The sequence below is a fragment of the Pundamilia nyererei genome, unplaced genomic scaffold, assembly GCF_000239375.1.
Source record: "Pundamilia nyererei isolate P.nyererei 1_Seehausen unplaced genomic scaffold, PunNye1.0 scaffold00128, whole genome shotgun sequence".
In the NCBI taxonomy this organism is placed as follows: Eukaryota; Metazoa; Chordata; class Actinopteri; order Cichliformes; family Cichlidae; genus Pundamilia; species Pundamilia nyererei.
This window is the reverse complement of record NW_005187529.1, coordinates 39,594-64,562: the sequence shown is the minus strand read 5'-3', so window position 1 is coordinate 64,562 and position 24,969 is coordinate 39,594. Positions and strand designations below refer to the sequence as shown.

Sequence of the window (24,969 nt, the reverse complement as noted above, 5' to 3'; positions counted from 1 at the left end):
CTTCAGATGTTGAGTATGTTGTCATTACGGTAAATGGAAAGTTTCTCTGTATTGTCGAACAGAATTTCAGGCTGCTCACTTACAATGCCAGTGGCAGGCTGCTGATTGTTTTCTGTGGTTTCCTGTTGCGCAAACAATTAATTTTTTTACATCATCAAACTGTGATGCTTAAGGTTTTAGTACATAATACTTTCAGAGTCTGTTGATGTGAACCATGTGTTTGTGTTCTTGCTTCTTGGGCTACACAGACTGCAGAAATGCAGGGAAAATGGGAGGTAATGTCTCACTGCAGTTTTCAACTTTTAGCATTTTTCTTGCAGACAGCATGCAGTGGTGGAATATTGTTGTGCAGTGTTTTGCCGTACATATGCCTTAATAACAAAATAGCTACTAATTGCATGGAGATTAAAACCAACTCCTTACTTTCTTTCTTTCTTTTTTTTTGCATTATTAGGGCCATAGTAATACTTTCTAAACTCATCCCTGCGATGACCATTTGTTAATACTATTTAAACTTGTATCCCAAACCTTTCGCCAGTTCATGGGGAGCTTCTGAGTTTTCTGTTTAGATTAATACTTTTTCACACAAGAAAAGTGTGTGCAATGGTGTTCATTTTAGTGTACAGGCAATTCATTCTCATGTTTCACTTGTAAAATATTTATCTAAAGTTTGTGAAACTTCCTGAATGAATAAAAACTTAACAAAATGTTTTACATGCATGCTCGAAGTAACCAAACGGAGCTAGAAGATGAGATTGCAAACTTTGTTTTGGTATAACTTGATAGTTAGCTATGCAGAACATCCATAGCTTGCAGTAAGACACAGTTGCACTGTTACATTTCTACTAGACTAATACACTACAAGTTCCAAAACGTATGCATTTAATTATGCATTTAATAATAATTCCTTCAGAAGAAAACAGAGCATTTTATTTAGAGCTAAAGATGTTTTCTAAAATGTGTGTTTGTGGATGTCTGGATGTTTTTTTGTTAGGCTATTGTGTTAAACATGAAGAAAAAACATTACAGTTTTCTAGACCAGAGGAGAAGTGACTTTGATGTTGACTATGAGGAATTCTGCAAAAGCACTTCTGAACTCCACGTAAGTTAATTAGACAGTGCATTTGTCCTGTTTTGTGCAAATAAAGTTAATGCAAACTGACTAGACATCTGTTTTGTAATGCGGGTTAGCCAAGTTCATTTGCTGGTGATTAAGGATTCATTAGGTGGAGTTTCATTTAAAATTAATTTCATTGCGCTGTCGTTGTTGTGAATATTATTGTTGTCTGTGTTTTCCTTTCCAGAATCAACTGAAGAGTTTCATGGATAGCACCTTTGAAAAAATTGAAAATACAGAAAGGGCTCTAAATGTGCTGAAGACCTTTCAAAGGTATTTCATTGGTAACTAATTAGCATCATTCTGAAATATTTACCGCAATTTCCCTAATCTTGCCAATGCCGCTTCATGTGACATACTGCTTCATTTAATCTCTGAACTTTTAAACTATTCTGCAATAAAAAAAAAACAACAAAAAACTCAGAGTAGCTATTTCATTGAAATAAACACCGGGGTAAACTATAACTGTCATGGTCCAGAGTCTCTTTATGTTTTGTGTTTATTAATTTTTTTGAGTTTTCTGTTTTTTGTTATTTTTCTTCAAGTGTTTAGGTGTTTCTCTTGTTGTGTCCCCTGAAATTGCCGTTCCTAGTGTTTTGTTATTAGTCTCCCGTTTCTAGGTTTTGCTTTGGTTTTTTAAGTGTCTTTTGTGGAAGTTGTGCCACTGCAATAAAGCAGTCTCCTTTAGTTCATTCCCTTGTTTTGAGTTCTGCGTTTGGGTCCTTCCTCCTGCCTGCCACAGCCGTTTCATGACAATAACAAGTGTGCTTTAATGTACAAGTAGGTTTGCTAGTAACAGGGTCCTTTGCACATTTTAGCTCAAAACATTTACCAGCACATCCAAACAAAATAGAGTCCTTGTCATTACTGGTGCTGGTACTGCTATGTGTTTATTGCTGTATTTAAATATTTTTATTGCTGCTGGGTTTGAGTTCTGCTGAACCACTTGTATCTTTGGTTTTCCCAAAAACAGACTGGGCATCCCAGATCTTGGGATTGATGAGAAGTATCAGCAAATTTTACAAAATTATGGCCGGGACATTGAAATGGTTTTCCGCATCTACATGAAGCAGAAACTTGACCCCCCCATTGGCAGGGACTTGCCCCCAGTGGCCGGTCGGATCATGTGGGCTCGGCAGCTGTACAGCCGTATACAGGGACCCATGGATCTCTTTCAGCAGGTGATATTGCCTGACTTTCAGTTTAGGTTTGGCTGGTTCTAGCAGATTAATGATAAAATTGTTTAGCATTTCCCATCCATGTAATGCATCATGTTTGTTTGTTTTGTTTATTACTCTAATTAGCATCCAGGAGTTCTTTCCACATCAGAGGCAAAAAGGATCATCAAGAACTTTAACCGTGTAGCAAGAGCGTTGTTGGAGTTTGAGATGATCTACCATCACAGCTGGATGAAAAAGGTTAACGAACTGTAAAATGTATAATACAAACAAGAAATCTGACAGAGGAGCATTTATATACAATATGTATCGTTAATTCCTTTATATAGTGTTGTGATTTCGTTTGCTGCATATATGTTAACACTTACATGTTTGAGATCATCAAACACATTTTAATACTAGACAAAGTTGATCAATTTAAAAAGGAGAAAGCTATCTAATTATATCTGGCACTGTGTAAACAAGTAATTTGGTGAAAATGATGGATGACTAAAAAGGACACCAAGGCTTCTCTCAGATGTGCCAAAAAACATCTTAATGCTCCCCGATATATTTTGTGGACTGATGAGAGTGACATCCAGCACAAAACTAATGCAGCATTTCATAAAAGCAATATCACACCAGCTCCTGAAGGACAATGTCTGGCCATCAGTTTGTGCCTTGAAGTGGCACAAACTGAAGTGTAATCGGGTTATGTAGCAGGACAACAGATATGGAAAAACACCAGGAAGTCCACCTATGAATGTCTCAACGTCTCAGGAGCTGCAGATGAAAACAAGCTAGCAGCTAAATCTGGTACAATGCATCCTTTCTCTACAGAGGTTCTGTTTTTTCTTGGTCACTGACAAATAAAGTGGAAATGACTAATAAATAAATAAACAAAATGAAGGGTTTGGAGTGGCCTGGTCAAAGTCTGGAGTTAAATCAGATTGAGGTGCTTTGCCATGACTTGTCCTTGAAAACCTTCTAGTGTGGCTGAATTAAAACAATTCTGCAAACAAGAAAGAGGCAAAGTTCTTCTACAGCGAGATAAAAGAATCATTGCAGTTCTTGCTGGAAAAAACTACATTTTGTCCATACTTGGGTTATCTTTGTCTAATATTAAAATTAGTTTGAAGATCTGAAACACAAACTGAATGAACATCTTTTCTCCCCTCTTATTCACACATTTTTCCCTGCATCTCTTCACATAAACCTCACTAAACACCTCAACGCAGATGGAGGATGCCAAAGTTGGCCTGCAAGCCTCTCTTCTGGTCAGATCTCCAGAAACTGGCGAGTTATTTGTGAACTTTGATCCAGAGATTCTGACGCAGATCAGAGAGGTGAACTGCATGACAAAGATGAATTTGGCAATCCCTCCCTTTGCTCTTCTACTGCTGCAAAAACAGGACGTCTTTAAGAAACACTACAATAGAATACAGGTGAGCATAGCACACAGTTGTAGCTAAAATTTCAAAAATGCATACAGTGAACAACCAAATGATCAAAGCTGCATGTAACTAGGAGTATAAAACATCCTGGAATTGTGTTTAAATTCCACACAGATTTTTAAAAATGACTAAAATCGACAAAAACCCATTTTATTGTCAACTGAAAAATTCAGTTCATCCCTTTTGTGTGATTACAAAAATGCACCAACATGCATCTATCTCATTTCAGCTGATGTTGAGCGAGAACACTAAAGTGCGTGCCAAGATTCAGAGTGTCTTTGAACAGCTGGCCATGCCACATGTAGCTAAGGTAAGTGGACCGACCCTCGGCTACCAAAACTAGCAATTGGGACATGGAATGTCACCTCTCTCATGGAGAAGGAGCCTGAGTTAGTGTGTGAGTGTTGAGAGGTAGCGGCTAGATATAGTGGATGTGAATGGCTTGGGCTCTGGAACTAGTCTCCTGGAGACGCGCCCTTGGTGCGAGGTGGCCGGCTGGGATTGGGAATCCTAGAGTGATTGACCGAGCAGTAAAGGACAGTCAGGCACAGGTTAAAGTCCAAAAAAGTGTTCTTTATTTAACCCAAAAAATGAACTTGGGTAAATAATACAAAAATCAACATCTTGGGCAAGAGATCAAAGCAACTGAGCTTGACTCAAAGTTAGTTTTTGTCCCTACCCTCACCTGTGGTCATGAGCTTTGGGTAGTGGAGGAGGTGACTGGGAAGAGGGAGGTCTCAGCTTCTCTACTTAGGCTGCTGCCCCAAGACCCAGCCCCGGATAAGGGTAAGAAAATGGATGGATGGATGGATGGATGTGTCTGTGAAGGTTCTCAGTCATCGTAGTCTAAGGATGGATGGTTTCCCTCTGTTCTTTATCATGTCGATGTCAAATCCTTCATGTTGTGCGCGCTCCAGTTAGCTAAATTATGTTTGCCAGTGCTAGCTAATTAAGCTTTGTTTTGATTTTATATTTCTCTGCAAAGTCTTGCATTTCAGTCCAACCCAGCATCCCATGATCGAGCGTCATGTGATTACATAAAAGTTCAAAATAGGACATTTAAGAAAAGCATATCCCTGGTAACTCATTTTATTTGATTTCATTTGATTTTATGTTTTTATTTTCAGTTGTCTCTAGTAAGTCAGAAGAACACACAAAAAAATGTTAGATCCTTTTTTTATTGTTGCTTGGTTTCGTCATGAATCTTTTCTAAGCATTAAACTGGTGACAGGTATGAGACTGACTGTCACAGCAGGTTGCTTACAAAGTGCATCACCATCATCATACCATACATGACTTACTTGACAGGTGGATGAGGCTATACAACCGGGTTTGACCTCCCTCAACTGGACATCTCTGAACATTGACAAGTATCTCGACCGCATCGACAAAGCGTTGGGTAAGCAAAAAATGCAACGAGATCGATCCTGTACACGCTGACACGAGACATTCCTGCAACTCAGCACTGGCTGCGTGTGATTAATGGATTTATTGCATAGGTGGCTTTCTCACAAGTAACACTCATATAATCAATAGATTCTTTCTCTCTCTACACATTGCTTTTTTTTATACTGAATTGTCTGTTTATCACTGTTCTCTCCTTTGTTCAAACGCATAACAAGTTCCCCTTGATTTTTCCCTCGTTCCCTTATTTTTGGTGGGTTTGTGTCCCTCCCTTTCTCTTTTGTGTGGTTTTTTTTTTTGTCTGTTTAGCTGATCTTGAGTTGCTGATGGACAGAGTGAATGACCTGGTGGAGTTTAGAATAGAAGCAGTACTGCAGGAGATGAGCATATCCAACCTGTGTGTCCTGCCAGAGGATGAGCCTGTGACCTGTGAGGAGTTTGTTCAAACCACCAGGGTAAATAAAGACAAATAAAATAAAAGTATCCGCTGGGTTATTGTTGCTCTACTAAGTCTGTGTAACTATGCAGACATCTGAAAGATGCTATCAATATTTATTAAGTGGTTTTGGTAATTCTCACACATTTAAAATACTTTTTTCTGTATTTAAACATTATTTCTTATTCTAAAGATTAATTACATTGAACTGAACTGTATATCTGCATGTGTCTAGGACCTTTGCATAAGACAAGCCCAGAAAGTGAACATGAAGAGCTCACTGGTGGAGGAGGCAGCTAATGAACTGATCAACATGCTGCTAGAGTTTGACCACAATCAGAGAGAGGAGGTGGAGAAGTTTGAGGAAGAAAGCTGCACAGAGAGCAAGACCATAGACCACAATGACAGTGAAGGTATGCTGACAGTTTCCTTTCACGATCAAACACAATACAGTGTGATAATTATGATTCAATGCTGTAAGAGACAAGTTAAAAAAGGCAGTTCAAAGGTTTTTAAAGGTAAGGGGATTACCTTTTTTAGGACCTTGTTGTTTTTACTTTTATTATAATGCTGATTTATTCAAGGTGAAGTGTTGCTGAAGGTGTTCGTATTGACTGTAAACGTGTCACCTTCTTAGGTGATGACGAGCGTCTCTTCTCCAGAAACACGCTGCTACGTTCTGCTAGTGTTGGTCCTTCTTCTCCGTTGGTGAGGAGGAAGAAGAAGAGGGACTTGATGGAAGTGATGGAGCAGGAAGCCCAGGAGCTGCTGTCCTACTTCAACCACCGTAATGTGGATGCCTTGCTCAAAGTGACACGCAACACCCTTGAGATGTTGCGCAAGCGCATACATACGTCCTCGCTCATACACTTCTCTGGTGCGTCTTGTTTAATTGTTTGCTATATTTCTGTAAAGGCCTAAAATATTTAAAATAAGCTCATAAAATGTCTATTCCAATACTTTATGTGTGTTACCCTTCTCTCCCTCTGTAGCTGCAAGCGACCCAACCAGCCATGGCAAAAGCAGCGATCACCATGCAATCTTCAGAGTAAACATGACCCTTTCCATCCCTAACATTGTCATGGTTCCAGCTTTGGAGGAGGTTCAACAGGCTCTAAACCGCGCTGTAGAGTGTGTAGTCAGTGTCAGCAAAGGAGTCAGCCAGTGGAGCAAAGAAAGGATATCTAAGGTGAATAAAGGAAAAATCAATTTGTGACATTTAGCTTGATAACTGTAATAAACTGTTAGAACTGCTCTTTTTAAACTAATATTGTCGTGGTCCAGCAGTGTACTAAATAAACCCGGAGGTTTTACATTCCCCTTTCCAGAGACAAATGAATGAAAGGCGAATGGCGGCACTGAAACAAGACAGCTCTGAGAGCGAAACAGAGGACGGAGCAACAACATACAGAAGCTTGGCTGGTAATAGAGAACATTATCACTTTCATAGCTTAACCTCAGACCTTCAGCAGCTCCCAACTGTGTCAGCTCACTCATTTTTAAAATTTTAAGATTTGCTGTTTTCAGCATACAATTACAACTCGATTTTACAGCTCAGCAGAGCAAGCAAATATCTGACCAGGGGCAGAAACACATAATATTGCTTGGGGAGGAAAATATTCAAGAATTTCATATTTAATGCAAATTAAATGCATATTTAATTAGAAAGCGGCAGGGATAATCAATTTCCACTATGAAAAGCACATCTTACTTTTAGAAATTATATATACAGAGAGAGAAAAACTAAATGGAAGTAATTCCATTATTAACATGTTCTCTTGTAAAAAGACCTGTAACATATAATTATTTAAAAAGCCCAGAAGTTAATATTTGGAAGAATAATGTCCATCATTTCTGCTCAATGTGTTTTCTATGAAATTCTGTCATTTTCAGATGGCAGTACCTCAGACATGTCAGCTTCTGTGATCCAGGCCATCCCGTTCCAAGCCAGAAATTACTACAAGAGTGTGTCTGAGAACAAGGAAATAGCCAAGCTAATCTCTGTACTTAGCACCTCTATCACCTCCAGTAAAAAGGTACATGGCACTTAATTAAGCTATTTTTTATATGAAACTAATCCAAACTTAGCTGTCTTTTATTAAATCATGCCATACACTTTTTTATATTTCTTTATCCCACATTTACAACAGATATTTTCATCTATATTTCTGTATATTTAATGAATATAAATGTCTTTTATTTTTCTATAAGTGCACTTCATTTCATATTCTCCTGTTGATATTAATGTGCAGGAAGTGGTGACCGCTCTACATCACTTTAGCCGTTACCATCACATCTGGAGGAAAGACCGTGAAGAGACCATGAGGAAGTACGTTGAAATGTATGGTTTCTATATAAATCTGCTTATCTGACATCGCACTAGTGCTATTTTTGTTTGTGTTTTGAACAGATTTATCGAGGGGAGTCCCTTGTTATCGGAGTTTGAGAGCCAGATTCTTTTCTATCGAGATCTAGAGCTGGAAGTAAACTCTGAACCAGAGTATATTGCTGTAGGAGCCTTGGCGCTATTCACAGGTCTTATTAAGTTACAAATTTAAAACCGGCATGAATGAGATTTTTGAGATTTTCAGCAAGTTAAATGATGCTCTCTGCATGCTCATATTACTTCCTGCCAGCACCCTTAAAGATGTCCCTCTCTGCTGAAATCAAGAATTGGATGGTGGACTACGGACTTTACTGTAACAGGAAATGTCGCTCAGAGATGGAGCACATTTTTGCTTTTGTAGATGAAGCAGGAAAGAAACTGAATCGACAAATCAAAGACCTGGATGATATTCGTATTGCCATGGCCGCACTGAAGGAGATCAGAGAGCACCAGATATCTATTGATTTTCAAGTTGGGCCCATAGAGGTAAACCACAGCATCACATATTTATCGAAGCTCTTTTTATACACACAAATACACACAGTGGGAAAGAGACATTTTTAGCTGTTTGACTTTATGAGTCTGTACAAGAAGCTCAGAAAGAAATAATTACACATTTGCACATTCTAGTTTTTGTCAGGTGGAAGACTTAGTATCTTATTTTTCCTCACAGGAGTCCTATGCCATGCTCCATAAGTATGAACTATCAGTGGCTAAAGAGGAGGCTGAAAAAGTGGATACTCTGCGCTACACTTGGGAAAAGCTCTTGTCCCGGAGCACAGAGGTGCAGAACGAGCTGGTCACCTTGCAGCCAAACTTCAGAGAAGAACTGGTCAGCAATGTGGAGACCTTTCTGGAAGACTGCCAACACTTTTATCAAGATTATGAAAAGGTAAAGTATCTATGGCTGTTTGCTCTGTTTCAATTAAACTTTTTATTTTAATTCAACAAATAAATGCTCAGTTAATTACAGTTAAGGTTAGTTTTAATAATAGCTACTAAAATGACACTTTTCCCTCTCTGTTTAAGGACGGTCCCATGGTTGTGGGACTTGCACCCCAAGATGCCAGTGACCGGCTGATCATGTTCCAGGTTGGTTAGTGATTAATTATTTTGTCTCTCTGTCAGTTAGTAAATATTTAGATCCTGCATTGACCTGATGCCTCAGAAAAGTAGTTACTTGAAACTGATGTTAAAAGAGCTATTATATTTTTATTATTATTATTACTATTATTATACTATTACAGTTTCTATTTCATGGTTAGCAAAAGACAGATTTTTTATTCTGTATAAATTATACTCAGATAATTGCAAATGTTTTACCTCAAATGTGTAATGTTTTAAAGTCCATCAGAGCGTAAGCTGTATCTAATCGTAGCTCTTCTCCTCTTCAGAATCGATTTGACAACCTGTTCAGGAAGTACATCACTTACACGGGAGGCGAAGAGCTCTTTGGACTTCCTGTTACCCAGCATCCTCAGCTATTGGAGATTAGGAAGCAACTGGCTCTGCTGCAGAAGTTGTACGGCCTTTACAACAATGTCATCGATACAGTTAATGGCTACTATGATATCCTCTGGGCTGACATCTGCATCGAGAAGATTAATAATGAGCTGCTCGACTTTCAGACGAGGTTTGACAATTTATTTGTTTGTTTTTTATTCAAGCAACTGTTGAACTCTTTTAACTGTAGATGTAGTAACATGAGCTTAAAATATGTTAATGAAGAAGGAGACGTTTTCAGGAAAGAAGCTGAACTGGAAACAAACAAAACTGACTATGTGAGAAAATAACCTTCTCATACTGTGTAATCAAGCCCTGTCATTACTGCAGCAATTGGTGACATCACAAAGAGAAAGGAAAAAAAGCAGAATTAAATTAAATGATTTTCATTAGTCCATCCATAAACATCACTCTTATTTTCAGGCATTAAAGAAACTGCTTCCTTTCACTTGCTACAATATGGAAACTTGTTTCGAGATGTTATAATTTCGAAATACTAACCCAAAGGTTTTACATAACAACAAAAAAAGTGGGTTTTTTTTTCCAGTGGCAGAAACAAAGCTTCCTGTTCTTCATCAACACTGCATTAATATTTCAGTCTCACAATGCAAAGCTAATCTTTGCCCTTTATGTGGTCACATTTGTCCAGCATGTGTCAAATGGACACTGAAGGGGAAAGAGGCTAATAGGCTACAGGCTAGTTTATTTTACCTAAAGAAATTAAGAACAAGTTTTAATATAGCTGGAAGGGATTACTTGACAATGAAAATCTAGATAAAAAATAGAAGCAGTCAGAAGGAAAATATAGAGCTATAGTCAGAGCTGAAGAAGAGAGGATATTTGTTTCCTCTGGCAGAAACGTCAGCTATCTGTTGTGGAGGTGTTGATTTGGTTGAGTGAAGCTATGAACAGACACTGATGCATGAACTTTTGCTCTGTGCTAGTAAGGAAGGATACTCAACAAGTTGTCCAATCCAATGACTCTTGTAGTGTTAATACCAAACTTGAAGTGTGTTGTAATACTTTTCCTTTAACAAACAAAATGTCAACTATACATCTAATCTAGTTCATGTCAACTTTACTTGACTTCAGCAGAGCTAAAGTGTAGTTTAGAAAGAAGACAATAAATATGAGTTTGACTGTCACGTCCTGTGAACTACCAGGTGTCGAAAACTGCCTCGTGCTCTGAAAGAGTGGCAGGCCTTTCAGGATCTGAAGAAAACAATTGATGAATTCAGTGAGTGCTGCCCCCTGCTGGAACTCATGACTAACAAAGCAATGATGGCCCGGCACTGGAAGAGGATAACGGAGGTTAGTGAAACATGGCCACTGGTGTAGCACTGCAACTGAATGTTATTGACTGAAATCAAGTCATCACCAGAACCTAATGATAATGATAATAGCTGTAATTTGTCCTGTTTTGTATCCAGGTGACTGGCCATACCTTTGAGGTGGAAACTGATACATTCAAGCTGCGTAACATAATGGAGGCTCCTCTACTCAAGTATAAAGAAGAGATTGAGGTACAAACAAATCATTAGCTGCTAATTCAGGGTGTTTTCTTTTTTATTTGATATAATAAATTCCAAATAAAATACAAGTTTGGAAAATTGTTTGGAGGAAATGAAAACATTTAAAAAGTTTAAAGAGTAATATATTGAATTAACTTTGCTAACTGATATAGGTGGTCCTGTTCAGTGCAAACACCGATCCTGTTTTTTCAGTGCATATGCATTTGTTTTCCATTAGCATTTTTATTGCTAACATTTAAAAACATTTGGGGGGCGGGATTCTTGTGCAGGATATCTGCATCAGTGCTGTGAAAGAGCGTGATATTGAACAAAAGCTGAAGCAAGTGATCGCTGAGTGGGACAACAAGACTTTTACATTTGCCAGTTTTAAGACCCGTGGGGAGTTGCTGCTGAGAGGAGACAGCACATCAGAGATCATTGCCAGCATGGAGGATAGCCTAATGATCTTGGGATCCCTTATGAGCAACCGGTACGGCAGTGTTGAGTGTCATTATCATTAGTGTCGGTAGTGATGATCTTCTTCCACAGCTGTGGGAAATCTAGACATTAGACGAGCCACACACAGGTGTGCGTCCCTAAGTAAGGCGAACGTGAAGATTTACCTTCTTTTTCAGGTACAACACCCCATTTAAAGCCCAGATTCAGAAGTGGGTTCAGAATCTCTCCAACACCACTGATATTATCGAGCACTGGATGACTGTCCAGAACCTGTGGATCTATCTGGAGGCTGTGTTTGTGGGTGGAGATATCGCCAAACAGTTGCCTAAGGTGAACAACATTTCAGGATGTGATTCATATTGGTTATCAGGCTTAAACATGGACTCCAAATGCAGTTTAAAAGGCAATTTCAGTTTAAAAGGCAAACAAGTGAACTGAACTGAAATTACTCATTTGCAGTTACACAATTTACATAAAAAAAATTCTATCTTTACATCATTATCAGATTTCTGGACAATATTCTGGGTGTTTAGGTGCAGTAGTGCATTAATGTGCCAGGCGTTGAGTTTCTTTTATTTCCATTTTCAAAAATTATATTTCACAGTCTCTTGAGCAAAATAAATCACTGATCCAGGCAATGTTTTCAGCCCACAGTGTTTTGACATTTAAAAGAAGGAGAAATAATAGTGAATTTTTGCCTTTGTAAGATTGTTTTACGAGCTTACTTCTAAAATCGGCGCCAAACAGCGTCCAAGCATTTAAAAGAAGCAACTAAATACAAAATAATAAAACGGTCTGATCATGAGATAATTGACTAACTCAATCTTTTTAGGAAGCAAAGCGTTTCTCTAACATTGATAAGTCATGGGTGAAGATCATGATGCGAGCCCATGAAATGCCCAATGTGGTACAGTCATGCGTGGGGGATGAGACCATGGGACAGCTGCTTCCACATCTCCTCGAACAGCTGGAGATCTGTCAGAAGTCTCTAACAGGGTGAGTAGAAAACACTTAAAACACCACCATGGCCCTTATTTTAGGTTCTAATGAACTTAACCACCAAAAGAAAGGTAGAAGATTTTAAACGATAATCAGTAGTGAGGGTAAGTGAAGTGACTGATTTCCTTTTTATGCTGTACAGTTACTTTTCTGGTTTATTGTATTGTCTGTCAGATGATACTTTGTATTGATTTTTTTAAAATTATGTGGTCAAACAGTTATCTGGAGAAGAAGCGTCTGCTGTTTCCTCGTTTCTTCTTTGTCTCTGATCCTGCCCTGCTGGAGATCCTGGGCCAGGCCTCTGACTCCCACACCATCCAGGCCCACCTTCTCAATGTCTTTGACAATATCAAGTGTGTCCAGTTTCATGAAAAGGTGGATTATGTTCTTTTTTTGTTGTTTATCTTAAACACTTAACCTTCTGAAAAATATGTGATTGTAACATGAAAGTAATAAAATATAATAGCTGCTTTAATGTCAAATTGAATGAACTAATCAGAGTAATGTAGAATTTGAAAAATATACTTTTTATAAGAAAAATAACTTCATCATTGTAGTTATAATAATCGATCTAATCAGTGTTGCCTTTCACAGATATATGACCGCATTCTGGCCGTGTCATCACGCGAGGGAGAGACTGTGGAGCTCGACCGTCCCGTCACAGCTGAAGGGAACGTGGAGGTGTGGCTCAATGCTCTGCTGAAAGAATCCCAGAGGTCTTTGCACCTTGTGATCAGACAAGCTGCTCTGGCTATCCAGGACTCTGGCTTCCAGCTAATTGACTTCCTCAACTCCTTCCCATCTCAAGTAAGTCATTGTCCAAATCCAGGAACTAATCCGCAAACGTTTTAAAACATTGATTCGACCACAACTGACTATCCTTGTGGAGCAAGGATGGCGCTGCTCAAAAACAGAAACCTGTGTAGCCTAAAGAGGCAATCTACTATGAATATTGTAATAAACTCCAAAACAAATTCTAAAGAAAGTTGGGATGCTCCAAAATGTAAGTTAAAATAGGATGCAATGATTCGCAAGTCTTATAAACCCATATAATAAATCTAGCAAATGTTTAAAACTGAGAAAACTATTTTGAGATAAAATATTGGCTCATTTTGAATTTAATGACTACAACGACAGCCAACAAGAGTCTGGATAAATTAGTGGTAGTAAAAAAACAGCTGGAACATTTTGCAACTAATTAGGATATCTGGCAACAGCTCAGTAATATGAGTGGATATAAATAGAGCGTGTTAGGCGAAAGAATTGGGCTGAGTTTCACTAATCTGCAAAAAACTAAAATTGTAGAACAATTACAGAATGATGTTCTTTAGTGTAAAATTGCAAATATGAATTTCCCGTCATCTACGTTACGTGATATCAAAAGATTTCAAGTATCTGGAGAAATCTCTGTGTGCAAGGCTGAAAATCAATATTGGATGCGTGCGAGCTTCAGACCCTCAGGCAGCACTGCATTACAAACAGGCCTGATTCTGTCGTGGAAATCACTGCATGGGCTCAGGAACACCTCCAGAAAATGAATGTGTGGGAGCACAGTTTGCTGTACAGGCTAAAGCTCTATGCTGCAAAGAAAAAGCCATGTGTGAACATGATCCAGAATCACCGTTATATTCTCTGGACCAGAGGTCATTTAACACTGACTGAGCCAAAGTGGAAAACTTTTTATACAACATGGAGACCACATCCTCACGCAATCTGTATTTTTCTGCTCTCTCTCATGGTATGGGGGTGCATTAGTGCCTATGAAACTGGCAGCTTCCACATCTGGATAGATACCATCATTGCTGAAAAGTATCTAAATGTTTTAGAGCAAAATATGCTCCAATCCAGTCATGTCCCTGTCTTTTTCAGGGAACAACCTGCATATTTCAGCTAAATCGCATACTTTGTAGAAGGATACTCTGGGTTTTTAACTGCCTTTCATCAGTCCAGACTGTTCACCACCTGGAAACATCCTGTGTCAGAAAAGAACTGGGCAATATTCCTTACCCACGTACAGTTGCTGGTCTCCCCAGTTCCCAGATGTTTACTGACTGTTGTTAAAAGTGAACAAGTTTTTTTTTTTTTTAAAAGGGTGTGTTTTCTATAAGTATTTGTTATTGTTTCTATGTTCTGTTGTGACTAAAATATGGGTTATTGAGATTTGCAAATCATTGCGTTCTGTTTTTATTTATATTGTATTCAGCATCCCAACTTTTGGGAATTGGGGCTGTTATTTTCTCTGTAAATCTTGGGGTGTGGTACTAAACTGCTATAGTATCCCTTCATCAAAACAATAGTTAGATTTCTAAGGTCATCGGTACATTTGACCATTATGATGTGTTTTGTTTTTTGCACATTAATGTAGGTGGGGTTACTGGGTATTCAGATGATTTGGACAAGGGACTCAGAAGAAGCTCTGACCAATGCCCGATACGATCGTCGCATCATGTCCAAAACCAACCAGTTCTTCCTGGATCTCCTTAACACCCTGATTGACATGACCACAAGAGACTTGGAGGCTGTGGAGAGGACCAAGTATGAGACCCTCATCACTATTCATGTCCACCAGAGGGACATATTTGATGAACTGGTGAGTATGTTGATCATTCAGTGAAAAGAGGCCAGAGACATCCGAGCTGGGATCAGTTAGACTGACGCTGAACTGTGCACATGAACGCTTTGCAATTTCTGTTCAAGATTAGAATCTCCGGCTCAAAATAGCAACCACTCTGTAAACTGTGTTTGATATTCAGACTCCCAAGGGCTGCCATGTCAGAATACAAAATGTTGTTTACTGCAGCGAGTAAATTCTGTCGAAAGTAGTCAGAGGGGTTTTAATGGCAGTCAAGTAATATTTAAAGTCACGACTGTGTTTGAATCTCCACTTAAGGCAGAATAAGCATGTTGCTGAACCCCAAGGTTAATAGAAGCAGTTTGAAGAAACTTTATTTGGATGTGTTTTTTCAGTTCTTTCTAAAAATCATTTGTATTTATTTAGCTCATACCATTAATTTGTCCTGCTCATGTTCCTTTGTCCTGTTTGTTTCTAAACACATTTTTGCCTCACCTTATTTCTTCTCCAATAATATATCACACTGCTGCTTTTCTACCCCCACTGTATTTTTTCTCACACATATTCTGCTTTTTATCTCTTCTATTCATTACTATTCTAATTCATTTTGTACTTTTTCCCATTTGCATCATTTTAACTTGCTGGACTTTTCTCTTCCCTCCTCTTCACTCTCCCCTATCCTTTACCTTCCTTTCTTCCCATTTCACTTCATGACCTCTTCTTTCATCCTCCACTTTCTTGCTTCTCTTCTCTTTCCACCCTTTTAATGTTACCCTCCTGTCACCGAAATCCCTCCTCACACATCCCGCCCTTCCACCTTTCTTCCCCTCTTTTATCCGGCTTTCATCTCTCTTTTCAAATAATCTTCTGAGTGGTGCCCTTCAATTTCTTATTCTTCACATGCCATCTCCCTTCTCCCTTCACTTCTGTTTCCATCCCCTTGTCTCCTTCTGCCCTCTCTTTCCCTCTTTCCCTGTCTCTTATCGCTACCCTTTCTCCACCTAGTGCCGGTTGCATGTCAAAAGCTCCAGTGACTTTGAATGGCTGAAGCAGTGCCGTTTCTACTTCAATGAGGACTCAGACAAGATGATCATCAACATTACAGATGTGGGCTTTGTCTACCAGAATGAATTCTTGGGGTGTACCGAAAGGCTTGTCATTACACCTTTGACGGACAGGTAAAGCAGACATACGTCGGTAAAATGTATCATAATGGCAAAAGTCATATGCACACACACACTAATAAGAAAATAAAGGGGGAAAAAAAGCAGTATAACTTTTCTTTTTTGCAGTTTAAACAAAGACAGTGTAACCTTGGAGTGACTGTACAGAAAACGTGACCCTGCCTTTGTAACTAAGTCAGAAATGCATGCTGCATCATGCATCAGTTATTTTAGGAACCCACTCTAGATTTATGCTGAAAACTTGACCGTGATTGCTCGTTGTAATGTCAAGTTTCATGAAATGGATTAAACTTTCTGTGGTTGACTAATGACTGGATTTGTAAAGCAAAGAAAAAAAGACAACTCGGGGACTGTGAGGATGAGAAATTAGAAAGCAGGATGAAGCAGTCTTACACAGCGATCATCACATCTGTAACTAACAGACGATATGAATGACAGAAAGAAAAGGAAAGAGGATCAGACAGAGTGAGGGAGACAGCAGTCCAACAACAAGAAGTGTCTTAGTAACAGACACAGAGGGTAAAATATGAGAAGAGACAAGGAGGGGGAAAAAAAGATGAGGAGAGACAAGGAGGAGATGTGAGAGGACAGCACTAGGGAGGGAGTTACCATCTAACATCAGACAGCAGCTCTCCAAAAAAGTGGCATGCTGGCCTTATGGCTAGAGGCGCCAAGACAGCTCTGCTTTTCCATCATTTTCTCATGCTGTCTTTCTTCTTTGTTTTGCTTGCTATCATTGTCCTACCTCCTCGCTGCCACCACATCACGTTAAAAAAGGGAAAGGTGCAAGTGGTCCTAAATTGTGGCAAAAAAGATGTTGGGATGAAAAAAGTAAATCTGGTTACGGAGTGGTCAGATTTAATCTGTATCTGCTGAAGGAGGGAAAATATGTCAGTATCCCAGCTTTACCATGATTTTTACTCCGAGGTCAGTCATTGTAATGAAGATGGAGACCAGTGACCAGAGGGCTAGGTCCTGTTGTCAGTCATCCTGATTGCTGATGTGTCCTTGAGCAAATCGCTGAATCCCCATCAGCTTCAGGGGCAGGGTTCTAAAGCTTAATCCTTGAACCTTGTGGAGAATGAGATCACGTTCATTTGTGGTCATTTTGAGTATGGATATTATTAGCTTATGAATTTATGAAATGATTCATGATTTATGAAATTAGATTGTTATTATGTTTGTGTGTCTACAATTGGACAGGTGTTACATCACTTTAGCCCAAGCTCTTGGTATGAGTATGGGTGGAGCACCTGCTGGTCCAGCTGGAACAGGTATGAAAATTAGTCACACAGTATCTATCTATTTTTTGGAAATTACATTGAATCAAAAAGAAAATGCAACATTTTATAGGATTGAAAACCTAGAACTGGTATGCAAACCTTATGATTTCGGAATGGGACAGACATGTTAAAAAGCTGTTCCAAGGTTTGCCAAGTGTTAAAGTAATTGAATTTAACCATTTTAAATATAGATAATTTACCCTTCTAGACTCTATACAACTCATTTAAATGAAGAATCAAACAACACAGCTATCTCAGTCGGGAACGGCTTCATTACAGAGTTAGCTTTGATAGTTTCTATTATGAGATCATTTGTTGTCAGGTTTTCTATCAGCATACAAATGGTTGCATTTCAGTTTAGGCTGTGAAAATGTTGCCTTTTGTTATCAGGAAAGACCGAGACCATAAAAGACATGGGTCGCTGTTTGGGAAAGTACGTTGTGGTCTTCAACTGCTCTGACCAGATGGACTTCAGAGGCTTGGGGAGAATATTTAAAGGTGAGAATCACTAAGTAAAGTCATGCTATAAGTGTCATGATAGACTGTGTGGCAAGCAGGAAGTACGTACCAATTGCAGAACTCATGAGACAGAATCAACTTAACAAGGCAGTGTTTATTGCTGGGAGGCTTTACATAAAGATTAAACTTCACAAAAAACAAACCAAAACCCCAAACTAGAAAACTCGAAACTAAACTGGACACTTGAGTCTAAAAACTATGAAGCACAAACTAGGAAAACAAACCAGGACTGGGAACTAGAATTTCCTCAGGAATTCGGAAGGGGAAAAAACAGACAGCATGGTGAGGGTACGACATGACACAGACAGGAAAACACAGGACTGGAGCAATCAGGGAACGGGAGACAGGAGGGAAACACAGCTCGGGGAGAAATCAGAGCTAACGAGACAAGGTGAAGCAAAACCAGACACACTGGAAGCACAACAGGCACAGAGACACAGACTTGACACTGAACATAGGGACATGGGAACAAGAACTAGAAATCACAGAGTAACAAACTAGAGAGCTAGAAATACTGAGACAGAAACCAAAACACTAACAGTGATAACCATGATGAACTCAAAGATCAAAAACACAACAAAACTCAAAACACTGGGTCACCGACCCAGGACCGAGACAATAAATATATACCGTACCCAGAAAGAAGTTTAAGGGTTTGAGTTATCAGGTTATAGACCTGTGGGGTGTTTTTTTTTTTTTTGCTAATAAATCATAACAATACAGATTAAAAAAAACAACAATCACACAATATGTAATGTCAGATATCTTATTTGTTTGCAGCGGACGGACCATAACTCTGTGTTTATGTGATTTACCAGGTCTGGCTCAGTCTGGTTCGTGGGGCTGTTTTGACGAGTTCAACCGCATCGACCTCCCAGTTCTTTCTGTGGCAGCCCAGCAGATCGCGATAGTTCTCACCTGCAAGAAGGAACGTCGCAAAAATTTTGTCTTCACAGATGGAGACAATGTGGACATGAACCCAGAGTTTGGCATCTTCCTTACCATGGTTAGTAATGGAAGTAGAACAAGACTGCTAATATCTATTTGACTGGTCAGAGGAGATATATAAAGGAGGCAGTTCTTAACATCAGTAAATGACACCTTAGTTAACAGAATGAATATTGAAGTGTATGAACTGTATCTGTTTCAGATGGTGCCTGGACATGCTGTGCATGCATGGACATCAATATTTACTCTTGGCTGTTAGATTTATCGCATAATGATTCCTTTTTTTTTTAAAGCAAAATTTTTAATCTTGAAAACTGAAATGAATCACAAATAACACTAAAATGGAATTGAACTCTAACATGTAATATTTTATAAGTCAGTTTTTGAATTAAACTTTGGGCTCTGCCTGCTATTTCATGTGATTTATTTCTTAGAGCAATAGTTAAATCGCTTTATCTCCTTGCCTCATTTGCTGTCCTGAGGCAAGTCATTAAACATAACAGTGGAATAATTCCTCCCTGTGGCGAGAGGGGTCAGAGATCATTTTCCTCTTTTTTATTCTGTGTGTGTGTGTGTGTGTGTGTGTGTGTGTGTGTGTGTGTGTGTGTGTGTGTGTGTGTGTACATTAGTATAGACAAGCTTTGTGAAACAGGCTGTGTCTGTAGGCTGTGTCTGCTGAAGTTGAAGGATAGCGTTTGTGATGAAGATGAACTACATTCCAGTATAAACTTCATCCATTTAGTTTCATTGTTGTTGCATTCTAGTCTGTCATCTAAATCAGCGGTCTCCAACCTTTTTTGCGCCACGGACCGGTTTATGCCCAACAATATTTTCACGGACCGGCCTTTAAGGTGTCGCGGAAAAATACAACAAAATAAAACTAGTACCGCTACTGAAAAATAGAAGAGTTATTCATAACACACGTGAAAAGACCCAGGAAAACTGAGTTAACGATAAAAACGATGACAAAATAACGCTGAAAACCGATAAAAACCCTGAAAACTATACATTTCACACCTGAGCGTCAACTCTCGCGGCCCGGTACCGGTCCGAGGCCCGGGGGTTTTGGACCACTGATCTAAATTTCTAATGCAGTAGAATGGGCAATGTAGCATTTACTCCTAATTATCATTAAATGTTTTATTTCTGTTTTACTCCATTAATATCTTTTTTTTTGTTATTCTCCATGTAATCAGAATCCAGGTTATGCAGGTCGTCAGGAGCTTCCTGAAAACCTGAAGATCAACTTCCGCTCCGTGGCCATGATGGTTCCAGACCGTCAAATCATTATTAGGGTAAAACTGGCCAGTTGTGGGTTTATCGACAACATGGAGCTTGCACGCAAATTCTTCACGCTTTACAAGCTGTGCGAGGAGCAACTGTCCAAGCAGGTATAAAAATTGAAGATCTTTTTTTTAACCTTGCAGTAACAAGTGGAAAGTGGTAGAACTTGCACTGAGTGTGGGAGCATAAACAAGCTGCAGCTAAAAATGCATAAAAAGTCTTACTGACACACAGGCTGCTGAAAATAGAGTGTGATGCTTGTAGGAATGGGGTCAGAAAAGGAGTTAGTTTGGAGGAGGTATCATTGTCACATGACTTAACAACAAGGTTGCACGGGTTTCCATTAATGTAAATGAAACTAAAATGATATTTATGAATGTTCAGGTTCACTATGATTTTGGCCTGCGCAACATTCTGTCAGTTCTGCGAACTCTGGGAGCAGCCAAGCGAGCCAACCCCAGTGATACAGAGTCTACCATTGTCATGAGGGTTCTAAGGGACATGAACCTTTCAAAACTGGTAAGTCTACAATGTACACAATAGGGCATCAAAAAGATAACCATGCTGATATTTCATGTTTTCACTGGGTTTTGCAAATTTGTGTGCACATGCGTTTAGATCGATGAGGATGAGCCACTTTTTCTGAGCTTGATTGAAGACCTCTTCCCGGGCATCCAACTTGACAAAGCGGGCTACCCTGAACTAGAAGCTGCCATTGACAAACAGGTAGGAAAGTTTGAAGAATGGATTTATCTGTTATTGACGAGGAGAGTGAAAATCCACAGTAACACCAAGTTTGCAAGATGGGGGAACAGGAAGGGGAAACAATGGAAAGAGGCAGAAAGAGAAATGCGAAGGCTGAGTAAGACGGTCCAAAAGCCTAATGGAGAGTGAGGCCGCCGTATTTGTCATGTCAGACCTCAGGACAGGACATCGAGAAGGATACAAATAGTGGCATTTATTATTTGTAAAGGACCTAACCCGAGGACCTGTGAAAAACAGTGCAGGAAGGGAGAGATGCAATTAAAAGTTGGAACTTTTAGATTTTATGCTGTTTTGTTGCTGATCAGTTAAGCAAGTGCATTTGATAGTATTAGTTTAGTTTTTCATATATTGCTTCTGCATTTTGGCTTCATTTTTTTAATTAAAAAAAAAAAGATGTTTTGATGTGTGAAACCTTAAAATTGACTGAAGGTGTGCTTTCTTTTTACCGCGACTGTATACTAAGTTATTATACTTGTAAATACAGTAAAAGCATTATTGTTACAAAAATAGCTGGAATTGTAACTACTTTGTTTCTTCAGGTGGAGGATGCAGGCCTAATCAACCATCCTCCTTGGAAGCTAAAGGTCATCCAGCTTTACGAGACTCAAAGAGTCCGACATGGCATGATGGCCCTGGGGCCCAGTGGGGCTGGAAAGACAACTTGTATACACACGCTTATGAAAGCTATGACAGGTAGGATTTAGTGTATTTTGTCGCATGTGAGCTTAAAGAAAAAGACACCAACTTGTGGTAAGCTTGTTTTGAATCTATTGTACTGTAGACACGAATATGTGAACAGAATAACTGAAGAAATATACTCATACTGGGACGAGATATCTATTTAATTTATGGGGTATCTTATTAAATCTACATATTTTTAGGGTAATATTGTTACTTTTGTGACCTTGTCATGTGTTTAATATAATTATTGCTCCATTAAAGTATTATATTATCCATTATATTAACTTTAGGAAAACAGAACATGTTTCTGCTAATATCTAATTTTCTTCCAGAATGTGGTCATTCTCACAGAGAGATGCGCATGAACCCCAAAGCCATTACTGCACCTCAGATGTTTGGCAGACTAGATGTGGCCACAAATGACTGGACTGATGGCATCTTCTCTACACTGTGGAGGAAAACACTGAGAGCAAAGAAAGGTCCAAAAAGTTTCTTATTGTGCACATATGTCACACTTGGGTATTAATAAAGCAAAAAATCATTGGTAAACATTGTTTTCCATGAGAACTTTGACAAACCAGTTCAAGTAGGTTATTGCAATTAAGTATTAATACGTTGGGACAACGTTGGAAGGTTCAAAGGAAACAAAGCTCTGTTTAATCTTCCTATTTAATTCTAAGCTTACACGGATAATTAAAAATGTCTGCGGGCAATTGCGTATGCATTCCATGTTTGCTTTTATGCGTCTAAGTACACATCCCGTCTATTAATTACTTGTTCTGATGGTGTTTTGCATCTCTATGAGTGGGGTGTTCTCTGCGTATTTGCATTATTTTCCTGCTGCTACTTCCTGTTCATTTGCAGAGCTTGCTACTTTGGACAGAGTGAATTCCAGTGTAGAAAAGTAGATGTGGCAATGTGACAGGGCAGCAGCTCCTGGGATCGAGTAGATATTCCTCAAAGAAAAGAAGTACTTTGTGAAAACAGCTGTGTGCTGTCCACGCTCATTGTGTTTTAACTGATGCAGAAATAGCCTTGTGTGTATCATCTGGTAACTTCTGTGTAAAACACGTGCTCATGTAGTAGTCATATTCAAAGGAACTGATTTCTTAGCATTTAGAGTGTAAACCACATTCAAACAGCAGCTTTATTGTGCGATATTGCCTGAACGTCAGACAACGTCAGCCTTTTGCTTGTTTCAGACGCAATTTGTCTTTTGTGTTTCTGTTTTTGGATGTTTTCCAACTGGGAGGAGAGCGAGGAGAAACGGATTTCTTTGTTCATATTTAAAATTCCACAAAATAAATGACTCAGTTGTTGTTTTTCTTGCAAACTGATAGCTCATGATTGCTGGTTAGCCAAGAAAACATTTTGAACTCTTTTGTCTGCACTAAATTCATATTCAGAAATGTAGCTCATTTTTGCTTGAGGGTGACAGCACAAGGTCTTCATACCACCTCATTTTCGTAATCATGTAAACAAACACTTTGTTTCCCTCACAGGAGAGCACATCTGGATAGTGCTGGATGGGCCAGTTGACGCCATCTGGATTGAAAACCTAAATTCAGTTTTGGATGACAACAGAACTCTTACACTCGCAAATGGAGACCGAATACCAATGGCTCCCAACTGCAAGGTGGTATTTGAGCCGCATAACATCGACAATGCCTCTCCAGCCACCGTCTCACGCAATGGCATGGTGTTCATGAGCTCCTCTGTGCTCACCTGGATCCCCATACTAGAGGTGAAAAACCGGTTGTAATTATTTTTGTTTCATTTCGTAAAAGTTTGAAATCAAGGTATATTAAGGCAATATTTACTTGTGAATCATATAATTTAAAACCTGTGCACTGCATGTAGTTTTGACTAAATAGAGTCATGCTGTTGCTGCTTCTAGGGCTGGTTGAAGAAACGGTCCCCACATGAGGCAGAGATACTGAGAAAGCTCTTCTCTTCGTCTTTCTCCGAGCTCTACCGCTTCTGCGTGCAGTCACTAGAGTTCAAAATGGACATGCTAGAGGCCTTTGTAATCATGCAATGCATAAACATGCTACAGGGACTCATACCACCTAGGGTGAGGTATTCCCATCCACTGGACGTGCACACGAACAGCAGCTAATGAATATTTCATTGATAAGTGACTCTTGAAGTAGAAGTGGAAATTTATAGTGAGACCAACTTGTATTTATGTTTTCAAAACCTTTTTAAGCACATTTATACCCATTATACAGACTGGGACTCATAGTTTTGTCCATATATTTTGTATGTTCAGTTTCATAGACTTGGCCTAACTTATGAAGTGCTCATCTCCTTTTTGGGTTCTTTTAATGATCCCTGAATTTCCTCATCTTAAAATGGATATCAATTTACAGGAGCAGTGTGGCGATTTATCCAGAGAGTTCTTGGAGCGGCTTTATGTCTTTGCACTAATGTGGAGCGCTGGGGCCGTACTTGAACTGGATGATCGGAGGAAGATGGAAATCTGGCTTAGAGGAAACAGGAGTATTCATCTAAACTTGCCAGACATTCCTCCTGACAGTGAGGACACCATGTTTGACTACTATGTCACAGCAGATGGTAAGCATGGCTTCATTAACTTTCAGTCAGATGGCGTTGTTTAGTTACTGGGTAGGCAGAGACATTATGTCTCATGTTGTACTTATGGAAAGTACATATGTGTATATAAAATTATTTTTAGTGATAAACTGAATTAATATCCTTGGATTAATATTATTTTTAATTTTTTTTTTCATATTTTGTGTTGATCTCTACAACAAGCTTTATCTTATTAAAATTAAATTAAATATTTTTCCAGGTCACTGGGTCCATTGGAACACCAGAGTGGAGGAATACATTTATCCATCTGAATTCACACCAGAGTACAGCTCAATTTTGGTCCCCAATGTGGACAACGTTAGAACAGACTTCCTAACCCAGACTATTGCAAAGCAAGGCAAGGTATTGTTACCAGTTAGAGTAATTTCCATCATCAGCAAACACTAGTGACCTGCTTCCAGTGACAGCCTACACGCGCATGCTTTAACGCGTAGTGTTAAACTGCCTTCTCCATGTTTGATAGACAATGTGATGATGTTCCACATACTTTTCTTTTCCCATCATTCCGGCACAAGCAATCTTAGTTTTAGTTTTTGGATAATTGTGCAAGGCTCTTTTTAGCTGTTTTCTGTTTTCAAAGTCTAATCTGACCACCAGCACGGTGGCACGGTGGTTAGCACTGTTGCCGCACAGCAAGAAGGTCCTGAGTTCAATTCCACCATCAGACCGGGGTCTTTCTGTGTGGAGTTTG

At 39.1% G+C, this 24,969-nt stretch overlaps 1 protein-coding gene across 1 annotated transcript in view; it reads left to right on the top strand.

The window, feature by feature from the left end:
• The window catches only part of dnah5 (dynein, axonemal, heavy chain 5), a 68,909-nt gene that overhangs the window by 7,401 nt on the left and 36,539 nt on the right, over positions 1–24,969 (top strand). The window contains exons 12-51 of the mRNA XM_005743202.1: positions 995–1,102; positions 1,305–1,390; positions 2,091–2,298; positions 2,422–2,535; positions 3,513–3,719; positions 3,958–4,038; positions 5,037–5,127; positions 5,442–5,587; positions 5,804–5,975; positions 6,206–6,454; positions 6,561–6,757; positions 6,897–6,990; positions 7,477–7,604; positions 7,821–7,897; positions 7,979–8,103; positions 8,205–8,440; positions 8,628–8,846; positions 8,984–9,046; positions 9,349–9,587; positions 10,621–10,768; positions 10,888–10,980; positions 11,259–11,458; positions 11,604–11,757; positions 12,260–12,423; positions 12,645–12,801; positions 13,021–13,233; positions 14,792–15,016; positions 16,004–16,176; positions 17,386–17,456; positions 17,856–17,963; positions 18,803–18,990; positions 20,129–20,323; positions 20,601–20,735; positions 20,835–20,942; positions 21,521–21,674; positions 21,995–22,141; positions 23,165–23,406; positions 23,560–23,736; positions 24,035–24,239; positions 24,478–24,620. Of these exons, the coding sequence (XP_005743259.1) occupies positions 995–1,102; positions 1,305–1,390; positions 2,091–2,298; positions 2,422–2,535; positions 3,513–3,719; positions 3,958–4,038; positions 5,037–5,127; positions 5,442–5,587; positions 5,804–5,975; positions 6,206–6,454; positions 6,561–6,757; positions 6,897–6,990; positions 7,477–7,604; positions 7,821–7,897; positions 7,979–8,103; positions 8,205–8,440; positions 8,628–8,846; positions 8,984–9,046; positions 9,349–9,587; positions 10,621–10,768; positions 10,888–10,980; positions 11,259–11,458; positions 11,604–11,757; positions 12,260–12,423; positions 12,645–12,801; positions 13,021–13,233; positions 14,792–15,016; positions 16,004–16,176; positions 17,386–17,456; positions 17,856–17,963; positions 18,803–18,990; positions 20,129–20,323; positions 20,601–20,735; positions 20,835–20,942; positions 21,521–21,674; positions 21,995–22,141; positions 23,165–23,406; positions 23,560–23,736; positions 24,035–24,239; positions 24,478–24,620 (6,240 nt within the window). The remainder of the gene's footprint in view (positions 1–994; positions 1,103–1,304; positions 1,391–2,090; positions 2,299–2,421; positions 2,536–3,512; positions 3,720–3,957; positions 4,039–5,036; positions 5,128–5,441; positions 5,588–5,803; positions 5,976–6,205; positions 6,455–6,560; positions 6,758–6,896; positions 6,991–7,476; positions 7,605–7,820; positions 7,898–7,978; positions 8,104–8,204; positions 8,441–8,627; positions 8,847–8,983; positions 9,047–9,348; positions 9,588–10,620; positions 10,769–10,887; positions 10,981–11,258; positions 11,459–11,603; positions 11,758–12,259; positions 12,424–12,644; positions 12,802–13,020; positions 13,234–14,791; positions 15,017–16,003; positions 16,177–17,385; positions 17,457–17,855; positions 17,964–18,802; positions 18,991–20,128; positions 20,324–20,600; positions 20,736–20,834; positions 20,943–21,520; positions 21,675–21,994; positions 22,142–23,164; positions 23,407–23,559; positions 23,737–24,034; positions 24,240–24,477; positions 24,621–24,969) is intronic.